The sequence below is a fragment of the Exophiala oligosperma genome (genome assembly GCF_000835515.1).
Source record: "Exophiala oligosperma strain CBS 72588 unplaced genomic scaffold supercont1.10, whole genome shotgun sequence".
Lineage (NCBI taxonomy): Eukaryota > Fungi > Ascomycota > Eurotiomycetes > Chaetothyriales > Herpotrichiellaceae > Exophiala > Exophiala oligosperma.
The window spans coordinates 468,823-481,631 of NW_015622827.1; the positions used below are offsets into that span (position 1 = coordinate 468,823).

The following is a 12,809-nucleotide window of genomic DNA, read 5'->3' on the forward strand; positions in this document are numbered from 1 at the left end:
TTAGTGATGCTATTGCATGTAGATCATCCATAATGCCGCTAAACCGCATCCTGGACCATTTTTGCGACGGAGAGCCTGAATATCTGTTCTCCATATTGCGGGGACAAACCCACTTATATTGGAGCCAGACAGAGTCAGACTTAACGCCGAGGCTGAACTGAGATTCCTGCGGGGAGGAGGAAGATAATAAAAGAAAGCATTCGCAGAAGGCTGGAATCCGTATGTGGTGCCTGCTTTGCGATCCAATGGGCCTTATTGATCATCCCATCGCAAGACATGCCCAATTATGGCCGATCAGGACGTTGTCTTACGTGTAAGAGACGACGCGTCAAGTGCGACGAAGCGAGGCCAGCTTGTTCACAGTGCCGCAGTCTTGGTGTTGATTGTGGAGGATACACCAAGCAATACATCTTCAGGGATCAAAACCACAAGTTTGCTTCTTCTGCAACAACCCTAGAAACCTCCGAGGGACGGCGTGCGCTGGCGCAGCCTTCGTCAGGTGCCGCAGGAGAACCCTCCCGGTCTCTGCTTAGGGGAGCCGACGTCGCCGTGCCTTTCTTCCTTGTGCATTACGCTGGTCTGGGCCGCAACCTCGCTGTCTCCCGCGGCTTTTACGAGATCTTGATCCCTATTTCCACTTCTCAGTCTCCTGACTCGCCGCTTTCACTGGCTGTCTCGGCTGTGGCCGCGAGGGTCTTCTCCATATGGCGCAACGATGACACCCTCCAACTTAAACCTCATTTGGAGCCGTATACCGAGGCCGTCGCGTCTCTTCGTTCAGCTCTCAAGCGCCCAGAGGACCGTTGCAGGCCTGCTACAGCACTCGCGGTTCTGGCCCTACATCTCTACGAGAGCATCAGCGCCGTCTATGATTCCCGCCAAGCAATACCTGTTCACCATCAAGGTGCGTTGGCCTTGCTGCCGATCGCGGGATGGGACAGCCTAGATGGCCTTGCTAGCACGTATGTGAAGGGTTTCGTGCTTCACAGCGAAATCTCGTCGGCGTTGCGGCAAAAACGGTCGATCCACCCTAATGCTTATTCCTATGTGAACAGTCCACATATCTCATTTCTGGTGCCAGGTAACTTTAGCTCGACCTTGGACTGGATAGGAGCCTCCGTGGCCGAGCTGCAAGCAGACTACGAGCGCGAACTATCACGAAAAACCACTTCTGGTGCTTTACTGGAGCATCAGTGCAGAGCGTGGATCACAGAAGCGGGACAAATTGAAGAGCTTCCGTGGTCTTGGGCGCGGGATGTGCCCGATCGTTGGCGGCCGGTCAGGCTCACGAGTGGTCAAGACTTTAGTCCGTCGATCACAGCATATCGGTCCACTTGTGACGTCTATCCATCGTGTCAGATTGCGACCTTGTGGAACTTGTGGAGATTCCACCGCCTCTTACTCCTTAAGATAACCGTCATCGCAACACAGTATATCTCGACCTCGCCACGGGACGAGTCTGCAGGCGAGGAATGGATTGTGCCGACGAACATGGAAAGGGCCACTCAAGGTGACCACATCCAGGATCTGGTGGACAGCATCTGCCACAGCGTGCCCTTCTATCTCGGCAATCGCTACAAACAATCCAGACTCAGTGATTTTACAGACCCGGAGATCCTGTTTCCTAGCTACCACTTACTGACACCAGATGACACGAGAATCACCACACGGGATCATCACAGTCCCATGTCTGGGGACGAACACCACCGCCACATGGTTGCCTACGGTGCATGGCATATCGTGAGCCCTCTGAGTAACTTGCTCACCTTGTTCTCCGATGACCACGGCGGAAGGACAGTGGCGAGCTATCTCCGGTCAGGTCAGCAGGAATGGATCCGCGAACAGTTCCTGAGGGTATGCGCCTTGGTTCGCCTGCCCGTCGACCTGAAGTCTACGGACGGCGCAGCAGAGACCATTGCGAAACAAGTCAGGAAAGGAGCCATTTTCATGAGTGGTCCTTAGAAGCACACGACTCTAGCATAATGTTATTGTCACGCACGTTTATTCAGGTATTTGCACTTGTAATGAAATCGCCGCCATCCGAAAAGAGACAAGAACGGAACAGCGAGGCAATTGTATCTGCCTACATTTTACGCGATCTCTTCCTGAATACAGGACAAGCTGGATCCGCTTGAATAGTTAACTACCTACATGTTCCTGGAACACGAACAGTTGTCAACGCCCATTATCCAAAATGGAGTAACTGGTGTGTTTGTTGTTGTGTTGACTATGGGCAGTGCCGTGGTCTCTTTGTCTCTTCCCCCTAATCTGTGGCGTTACGAGTACGACCCTTTATAGTCAAGTCAATTCGCTCGAGATACAAACAAAGACAAAAACAAAGACAACAAACAAGAAGCTCCTGGTGCATAACGAGAAACATTACTATTAACATGGTGGATCTATTAGCATCAGGCAGACATCTCCAAGATTAAACGCCAAATTCATGGCCAAAGTCCAAATTTCTTCTTTTCAATTTTCCAAAGACCAAAAGAGAGGAAGAGAACCTTCGCGGAACTCCTGATTTGATAGTTCAAGAGACAGACGCCAATCTAAACACCATCATGGACCCAAAAACAATGGACCCGATCGCGAAGATCATTCATCGGCGAATGTTGGAACGACAGAGAGCCAAAGAAAAGAGACAACAGAAGACCCTACCGCCCCTGTCCTCCCCTGAGCCTCTTGTGGCGGGAGAAGAAGAAAACAGTCTTGCTGTGACCCCGGTGGTAGAGGATCCAGTTCCTTGTGCCTTTCTCGACCTTCCATTCGACGTTCGACGCGTCATCCTGCGTTACCTACTGGGCATGGACCAAGTACGAACCGTCACTCGGAAATTCGAAAAGAACTTCTACACTCGCCCTAAGCACGATGTTAGTTACAGCATGAACACGGCCGTCCTCAGAACTTGCAAACAACTCCTGACGGAAGGCTCGATCGTTCTGCGGGAAAATTCCTTTGTCGCCGTGCCCAACTTTCGACCGAGAACAGGTCGCATTCCGACGTGGAAGTTGCCGCAGCCGGCTCGGTCACGTTCGTCACTGTCCACCACCTTCTCCTCTGAAATCAAGCCGATATTGACTGTCAAATCGACCGACCCACACGAGAAAAAGGGTTACAACAGCTTCATCTCCATCCTCGACTTTCGCCTGTACTGCGAATCATGGATGTTTACGGCCGAAGAGTATCACAGTTACCAATGGCGCTCGAACCCAACCACACAAGGACAATTCTCGTTCGAACTAGAGTTTGTCCCCGGTCTCGCCCAGAAGCTGTGGGGGTTTCCAAACGAAAAGGTCTTTCTCGATTACATTTCGACGAGCATCCGTGAATCCATCGGCCCACTCGTCAAGACTGTCCGGCTAGGAGATTTTGAGTTGAGCTGTATCTCTCCGTCAAAAACCTCTCCTGACAATGATGGTGACCGTGACGACGGCGAGAAACACACCAGTCATCCACCATCGCCACCACAAAAGCTGACCAACCTGGAGCAAAAGATCTGGGACATGTTCAAACCCGGCCGAGATCCTGGAGAGCGGGCACGTCGATTTCAAACCGCAGATCAACGAATCCAGGCGGCGTTCAACAAAGCCGAAAGAATGTTTGAAGACCTATCACTAGAAGAAGAACTGCGAGAAACCACGGTCCAGGTCCGAGATGAGTTCAAAAAGGTCAAAGAGATGATTTTGGCCGCAGCAGGACCCGTCCAATCCGCCAGATTGAACTGGTGTCTATTTCGTCTGGCGACCATGAAAACCGCCATCGAGATCAACGGTGGCCACGCTCTTGTTGCCGAACGTGATCTCAAGGACCTGCAAGAGGCCCAACGTCTCAACGACCTCGCCAACAGAATCATTGCTGGTGACGAGTACCGGCTTAGACTCGGCTTGCGCAAGGCGGAGTTGTCGTTGTTGCTTTCGCCGGCCGTCACTTCGACGACGACGACAACGACGACGACGACGATGACGAGGTTGATGCCTTCTACTTCTACCAGTGCCACTACTACTTCCACCATACGGTCTGAGAACGAGCTCATCAAGCTCCTTTGTAACCTGGCGTGGGAATTTGCCCCGTACGGAACGGAATACAGATTCCAAGAGGCGAAATTGGATTGGGTCCACCGGTCCGTCCACGGCGACGATGACTCCAAGAACTGGGAGCGCTGGACTCGTGGGACTTTGCTGGAATGGCAGGATTATCGAATCAAGGACGCCGTGGGCGAGACGCTGGAACCTAAAATCGACCGAGTCAGAAGCCTCATCGTTGCGAGGTACGGGCAAGAGGCCAGGTGGAAACACTTTGACAACATTTGTTACCAAGGTTCAGCAGAACTCCAGGCAGTTAATTAGGAAACGAGGTTGTCGGACATTAGACAGGTTTCGGTCTTTTTTGTTTTGGACGAACAGAGAGTCAGAGTCGAAGTCAGATTCTCAGGCTGGGAACATGTTGAATGGCCTCGGGTTTCTAACAAATACGTCTTTCAGCTATTTCAACTCAGGCCATGGAAAGGACCAGAATGCGATACACAGCCAACTTGGGACATGGATTGAGCAGCGATTCGAAGCTCTGGAGCTGGGTGCTGGAGATTTAAACTAGATTGATTCATACCAATAAGAGTACTTGCATTTGTTTTCATTCTTTTCCTCTTCTCTCATCATTCATCACCCAAGCTTAATCTCATCCCAAACCGCATCACCAAACGCGGCCTGAAAGACTTTACCCAACCCGACACGTTCCCAGAGCGCCCTCTCCCGGTTCCTGTTTAGAAGCAAGACGTAATACAAGTCCCACTCGGACTCGTCTTTCTCCTTGGGGATGTAATAATTCCACACCGGACACTCTTCCTCGGTCAGAGATTTGGCGTCCGAGGTGGCGATGAACAACAGTGGAACGCCCTGTCTCTCTGCGATCCAGTCTCGCGGGAGGACGATGGACCCGCACCAGTCCCCGGCTTTGTCGACGATGTCGCATTGACATCGTTGGTTGTCCATCGACGTCGACGTCGACGTCTGGCCTTCTTGATCGCCACGAACCTTCACAAACAACTCGGTCCTCCAGGTCCAAAATTGTAAGATCGGCATGGCGCGGATCTGGTCCTTTTGGTCTTTGGGGAAGGGGCCACGGATAATCCCAAACGGATTGTCGGGGAGAATGCCAGTAAATTCGGTCCCTCGTTTGAGGCCCTTTCGCACCGGCCTACCATAGGCGTCTTCCTTTCGAGAAGAGCCTCCTCTTCCGCGGCGGTGATGATGACGTCGGCTACGCCTGCTGCGGCCATACAAGTCGCTGTCAATGTCACTTGAGTCACTCACTGTTCGATCTTCCGAGTACCCCGCTGGATCAGTGCGAGTGGCATCGTTGACAGGGATGAACTCGCCGATGGAGACTTGGCTGTTTGAGCTTTTCTCGGATGTGTCGGAGTCACATCCAGACCCAGTAGTACTACTGCTGCTTTTTCGGTCTTCAAGAGCCTCACCGTTACCATCAGAGCTGGCTCCTGAGCTCACGACGTCCCTCCTCCGAGATGTGATCGGTTCACGCACCTGACGTTGGTATGGACTTCGAGGCAGGCCCGCAGCTAGACTTACTCCATGCTGGGGCAAGTATGATGGGACTCGAGATCCTCCTTCCGCCACATATGGCTCCCTTGGGCGCTCACTCAGATCCTCTTCGTCCACGAGGTTGTCGTAGTAACCGGTCGGAAGCCTTCGTAGATAGGCCATGTTTCCTCGTTTGACCCATTCTCGGTCAGCGTTTTTATGTCGACTTCGGGATTTGGACCCGCCTTTCAGTATATAAGCCGGCTTGATATCTGTTGGCGCCAGTTGAGGCGCGTGGGGATAGGGACCATAGGGAGCTGGCATCGGAGGATGCCCTGGTGGAGGAGGGTAATACGGCTGACCGCTGTTCGGTGGATACATCATATTTGGTGGCGGTGGTGGTGCATAATACGGCGGCTGTGGTCCTCGAGGCGGGTACTCGTTTGGATATGTTGGCACATAGTTGTGTCCTGGACCATCAAGTCTGACTTCTTGGATTTCAGGTACCAAGCTAGTTAGCGATGATGGACCCCGGGATCTTCGTAGCCTGCTTCGCTTTCTAGCGAGGTATTGACCTGGGCTCTTGTCCCTTCCAGCGTATCCTCTCCAGCTTACGTCTTCGCTTACATCTTTTTCAAAGGCCTTCTTGTCCCAAAGGGGTCTGAGGTTTCCCTCGTGGTCCCGAACATACCATAGAATCCAGGTATGGTGCTTGAGCCAGTCCCTCACATTCAACAGACATCCTTCAATCATCTCGGTCTGGTAGCCCGCTTTCCCACCAACCCAGCCACACCAGGACCAACTGGGAAACTCTTTGCCATCATAGCCCTCCTCTTCAATCTTGCAACTGCAATTTCCCAGCTCATCTTGGCTGCATAGTCCGTTGCTAGGCCGGTGCAGTCCTTTCTGTCTCCTTCGATCAAGCACAGCTAGAGGCATCCAGAGAAGTGCAAGATCGAAATGTGATACAGGAAGACCATAGAATAGAGGCGCGTTCAAGTTCTGCTGCAAGAGCCAGGACGTGCCTTGGAATGCGGTAAGAACGTCTTTCGGTTTCGTCAGTTCACGTCCTGTATATAGTCTGACGCATGTCATGTAAAACCAAAAGGCTCGACGCCGTAACTCTCCCAGGGTCCGGAGCGGGGAGTTGGTCCAGTCCAGTGACCACCCAGTAGTCCCTCCGTCGTTGAAAATGTCCTGGGACATAACTGCAGAGCGACATTGAAAGTACACGTGGCCTTCGGCGAAAATAAGACAGCGGCGGGAGAGGAGTCGTTCTTGGAAAGTCCAACCACGCTGATTCCATAGAGAATTCTGGATTACCGCTTCTGGTGGTCGAGACACCAGGAGCCTGATTCCTGGGAGGATTTGTGCACTGATCGGCTCTGACTGTATAGTATCGTCCGAGTGGTGTCGATCAGTCGTATTCTCCATGAACCTGACTGTGGTGACACGATCGGGAACCGGTGCCGCTCTATGGATGGGAGTTCGTAAGACAGGTGCCACCGCCCGAAGCCCCGTCGTCGCTTCACCGTCTGCGGCACAGATGGTGAAGTGTGCATTGCCATAGACAAGATGCATGGCTTTGGCATTGAGCTCCCATGAGCTGAGGCTGTCTTGGACGATGCACAAGGAATCGATCCATACATATCTCTCCCCGAGTCGGCTCACAAGTAGAATAACATCTTGTATAGTTTTGGGCAATCTATGCCATGCTTTCTCCAACCCTCCGTGCTGTATATGGATCATGACATTGTTTCTCGTTGTGATGTATGTGTACTCCCCGTTCGGTCGTTTGCCCCAGACATAGCTCAAAGCCACAAACCGCTCTGGTTCCCCGTTAACGATTGGCAGGGCCTTTAGTTGCATGTCAATGACATCGATGACGCCGAAGAAGGTTCCCTCAATGAGTTTCTTGAACTCGCTCTTGGTCCCATGCTTCTTCTGGCACCTCAAACCGTGTTTTTCTGCACACAGGTCGATCCAACTTTTCATCAAGGCCTGCTTCTCGCTAGAGTCCACTCGCCCGCGACCAAGGAAGTGTGTATCGGTTGCGAAAGAAGCGTAGGCATCCGAGTTTGGCCTGCGTCCGCCTGTTGGTGCGACAAGGACAAGATATACACTCTCATCCTTGCCATCTTTGTCGCCCCATGATAGACGTATCCTCCTGGTTCTATTGACCAGAGACTCATGTGTGGAGGTAATCCGTCGCCCGTCGACCTCCCATGTAAGATACAACGCAGTTGAGGCGTCTGGAAGTCGTCGACTATATCGTGTAATCGCCTGCCATATCAAGCTGCAGAAGTGACAGCTAGTATGCTTCTCCTGAGCTTGGTTGAATGTCGTAAACACCTTTCTGGACGTTCCTGAACTCAATTGGAAGTCTTTGGTGTTGGCTAAATCTCCCGATGAATCTGTCACTGTTGCCTGGTTGCGCGACAACCCCTTTTTACTGATAATGAACTTGCCAATTGACAGATCAAGTTTTTGGCATGAGGAACAAAGCTAGAGATGCTGTGTTAGTTACTGTGTGGTTCAGGGCAAAGTAAATTGATCTCACTGCATTATTGTTGCTTTCCTCGGCCTGATAAGTTGTGCCGCTGCTCTCGCTGTCGGCCATCGCAAAGCCGATTCTGGAAAACGTCAGCAGTGTTGATGAGAGCAATTTGTTTCCATGTCCCGATGAGCCATATCTATAGATAGAAGATACGGACATAAAAGACCATCGATAAGAAGGCTGATGATGTAGGCAGCCGCAGGAAGGTAGACCTCAGCAGTACAAATGCGAGGCAGTGGTGGTTCACAATGCTAGACCCGATGAGGGTCTAGCGACCTCACCTATGCAGACCGTGCATGCATGAGCTGAGTCTCTCCCTCCAACTTCGCTTCTCTGAGGTCTCGGGGGCCACTCAATCCCTCGCTTGATGGCCGTAGTTCGATGTGACCAACGGAGGTGAAGCGCGAGGCAGATGGAGGGGCAGAGTGAGTCGCGAGCACTACGCTGCGCCTTACATGTAATCAGCGAGTCATGAGTGCATCAAAATTTCCAATGTCTCTTGCTTAGAATGTTACGATCCATTCCGGACAGCTTCTAGCGCAATACACTGAGATACGACGACATGTGATGATCGTCGGTTTTGTATCTTTCGGCCCCGAAATTCCATCGTCCCATGAAAAACGGATCATTGTCCCCCATTTTCGTGGCTCTTATCCTCTATTGGCGTGGCACGACCCTTACCCTTACCCATATTTTGATGGTACACCTCCAACAGGCTTTGTTTCTTGATGTACTCCAGCACAATCTCTTCTTCCGTCTTCTCTTGTGCCGTCTTCTCCCCACGCTGTTGCCGTTGTTGCTCCTCGAATTCGGCCTGGGTGGTGCCCCCAAGATGCCCTGGATCATAGGGCGAGGGTCGCTGGATGCTTCCTGAACCACTGACCATAGAGGGGACGTTCTCAGATATGTTTCCAGGTTCATGCATTGCCTGCGTGAGCTCTTCTTCGTCTTCGATGCGGAAACTTGGACCCGACTGCCACTCACTCTCATTACCCTTTTGTTCCAGCATACTCTGTGCCATAACTTGTTGCAGCTGTTTCTGAAATTCCAATTCTTCGCTTTTATGTCGCTGGGCTTCGTCTTCGCTGGCTGCAACACCCCACCATAGACTCTCGTAGTCTGACTGATCATCTGTAGTTTCCTGTCGCCGCGGCGGAAGCGGAGGCATGGGTGTTCGAGTGACCTCCCGCATAGGCACGGGTTTTCGAGTAAAGCGCTCCGTCCTGGCATCAACCTCTGCGTTTTCACGGAAGAAGGCCTTATCTGAAAGTCCCGTTCGGTCGCTGCCTTCAGTCGACGTTCGTGATGCTCTAGAGGAACCCAAAACACCCCTGGAGAGTGCGGCACTCCCAGAATCTAATGTCAGGGCATCTGCACTAGAAGACTGAGCGAAGTCCGATGTGGCGTAATCTCCACGTGCAAGTGTCTCTTCGATTTTCCTTTGTTGCTGTTTTTCCAGGACATCTCGCACCATGTCGTCAGTGTTGTGTTTCTTCTTGAGGTATTTCTGGATAAGTTTCCATCGCACGAGGACATCTTCCTTCTCCATTTCGGAGCTCTGTAGCCACTCCTCGTATCCTTGAGCCATCCTGGATGCGATAATGTAATTTTGCACATTACCACGGAACAACTTCTGCACCTCTTTTTGCACCCCTTTCATGGTGTAACCCATGAGACCAGAAAATCCTGCGAATGGCTTAGCTGCAAACCCTCCAAGACCTTTACCTATTCCCTTGGCGACGCCGATAGCACCTTCTTTCTGGGCGCCGTGCCAGGGCTGAGTGATCAATCCAGTAACACCATCATAAAAGCCGAAGCCAAACTCCTTTCCTGCTGCCACGGCCCCTGACTTAAAATCAGTGACTCGTTCCTGAGGACGTACAGTATCGTCTCCCCAAAGTTTAGGCATATTGTGAAATCCTCTAGTCAAACCCATTGTTACTTCCATAGGGGTCTGCACTGCCGTCGTCAAGAAACGCCCGAAGCCTTTGCTCGAGTGCGGCCCAGTTCGACGCATCATATCGTGGTCCTTACTATAGCTGGATGGAGTTCGACTATGGCTTCGACTTCGACTTCGACTTTTTGTGTTTGTTTTGGGATCCGACTGGCCCTGAAATGGATCTGAGATAGTGCTGGATGCAATGGTCGGCGAGAGAGACGCTGTATCGGAGAGCTCGGATGGGCTCTTAACATGGCGAAGAGGTTCTTGCATACTTGAGCTGGCCTGGTTCAGTTCTGATGAGGCTGGCGAAGCCTCCTCTGTCTTTGTGACTGTTGCCACTGAATCTTTAGACTGCTGTCGATTGGATGCAGTCGGAGATTTCCAGGTTTTCATCGTCTCCGTGGGAACCTCAGCCAAACCCATCACCATGCCGCTGAAGGCCCTGAAGCATGCCGCACCACCTCCGGATATTGGGTCCAAAGGGCCTTCATCGGTGCGATATTCTTGCGGTCGAAAGGGCTTCAAGTCATGGAAATCCAACAGGTTCGCATTCGCTAAGGTACATGCAGCAAAGGCGCTCAGCTTGACCTGACTTCGTCTGATGCGCCATGTAGCGGCTCGAGACGGTGCAAGGGTGCAACGGAGCCTGTCAAGCTCAAGATGCTGGTGAAATGACTGCGCGGCCATGTCGCTCCCTCTTTCTGCAGCGATCTTGCTTCCGAGTTCTTTCGCGCGCTCTAGACTTTCGGCCTTCAGACAAAAGTCGATGGCATTTGCTAATTTATCTGCCGTGAGTTTTTTATGAGGGATCGGTCTGGGCCCGGCGCCTGCTCTCGCGACCATGGCGCCCCAGAACGGCTGATCTCCAAAGAATGGAACGACAAGAGTCGGTCGACCCGCGGCAATCCCAGCCGCCGTGGTGCCTGCACCTCCATGATGAACGACGCAGGACACGTGCCTGAAAAGCCAGTCATGCGGTACATTCCCAAGTATAAAGACACCGTCAGGGACATCAAGTGCGTCCGCACCCATCCCTCCCCATCCTTTGGATAGTAGGACCCGCTGTCCAGTCTTCCTCGCCGCCTCGAAGATGAGCTCCGTCATTGCATCAGGATCATCGAGAACGATACTTCCAAATCCTATATAGACGGGAGGCGGACCGGCGTCGAGAAAGCTCTGGAGATCCGGGTCAGGGGTGTAGCTAGAGTGCAGAAATGAAAAGCCTGCTATAGATATATGAGGGCCCCAATCTTTCGGTTTGGGTATCAGGGCCGGAGACCAGCAATAGGTGTGAGGGACATTGAGACGCTGAAGGACCCCAGGAGCCCAGAGCATGCTTATGGGGTCTAGACCGAGGCACTTCGCACGGAAGCGGTTGATGATATCGCCTAAGCCTTGCCAGGAGAGGACTTCAATCATAATATAGCTAAGGTAGTTAGTGAGTTGAGGGTCGGCATTGGAGGATTGGACATTCGCCAATGGATGCGGATAAGCTTGGGTTGGAGAGTATGGCATAGTGAACATGATGTGGAGAGGAATACCCAGCTTCTCTGCGCAGTGTATGTGGGCAAAGCTAGGGGGATTGGCAATGATGCAATCAGCGACGAAAGGTCTTGACGTGGGCTCGGAGTGAGAATCTTTTCCAGGAGTGTCATCAGCATCATATCTTATCCCATCACCAGCTTCGAAACATGACCTCCAGCAGCCTTGGATGTACTCAGCAACATCTCTCCTCCGCTGACCGACGTCTCCACTCAGCAGACTGCGAAATCCAGGCATCAGGCTGGGATTCTTGACCATGAAGGCCATCAGCGCAGAGGGATCGCCGCCGATGTTAAAAAACTCTAAGCCGTTCTCCAATACAAAGTCCTTGAAGTTGCAATGAGTGGCCAGACGTACACGATGGCCATATGTGGATTTCAAGACTTTGCCCAAGGCAACAAAGGGTTGCACGTCTCCGCGTGAGCCGACAACATGGATGACGATGTTCATCGGAGGAGGTGGAGGTACTCCCTCTGCGCTTCCCAGGGAGGGAGGAACATAAGGGGAAGGGAGCGGGTGACTATCTTGAGAACTCTGTACTTGGTGATGTAAAGCAGGAGTAAAAAGCTGGGACAAGCGGCGGTTCAATTGATTGATTCGAATATTGACACGGCCGTCTTCGGCGACATAGGCGCTGGTGCCCGATCCCCCCTTTTCATCGTGAATCTCGCCATAGATGTCACCGTAAACTGGAGGGGGAATTTCGTACTCGTCTTCCTCGGAAGTGACGAGGTCGGCCTCATATGGGGGTTCGTTCTCTCTTGTGGTCCTTGCGGCATCGTTCAGGGCGGCAGCGGCAGCATGTGTTTGCCGGAGTATTGATTCGTGCTCTGCGCCTCCCTTGCCAGCCCGACCCTTTTTTGAGGAGGATTTTTTGGCCATGGGGCTGATATGAGAGAAGCCCAACGGGGTAGGACGATCCGATCATAAAGCAAGGGGAGATGAGGGTTGGAGACATCAGTCATAGAAATGTACACAATTATTTTGAACGCTGTCAATTCTGGAGGCGCTCAAGATGCAAGTTGAGCAGAATGTAGAATCACCTATTTCGGGACATCCGGGATATTCTTGTACTTCAAGAGTTTCAGGCAGCGACAATATGGTCAAGGCAGCAACAATATCTGAAGGTTAAAGATTCCCACGTCACTAGGCTGTGAATCTAGCAAGGGGCCAAAAATACTCGTATTCGTAGGGCCCAGTAGATGCAGAAAGTGGGTCGTGCTTCTTTGTA

At 52.0% G+C, this 12,809-nt stretch overlaps 2 protein-coding genes across 2 annotated transcripts; both read right to left on the minus strand.

The window, feature by feature from the left end:
* Positions 1 to 4,658: 4,658 nt before the first annotated feature.
* PV06_09355 (uncharacterized protein) lies at positions 4,659 to 8,157 on the minus strand (the record flags this gene model as incomplete). The annotated part of the gene is made up of 2 exons (XM_016410793.1): positions 4,659 to 8,042; positions 8,098 to 8,157. 2 exons carry the CDS (start codon positions 8,155 to 8,157, stop codon positions 4,659 to 4,661), a joined length of 3,444 nt encoding a protein of 1,147 aa, XP_016258600.1.
* Positions 8,158 to 8,619: 462 nt separating this feature from the next.
* Positions 8,620 to 12,460, minus strand: PV06_09356 (uncharacterized protein; the record flags this gene model as incomplete). Its single annotated transcript, XM_016410794.1, has 1 exon — positions 8,620 to 12,460. The coding sequence occupies one exon, from the start codon at positions 12,458 to 12,460 to the stop codon at positions 8,720 to 8,722; it is 3,741 nt and encodes a 1,246-aa protein (XP_016258601.1). The 3' UTR covers positions 8,620 to 8,719.
* Positions 12,461 to 12,809: the final 349 nt, after the last annotated feature.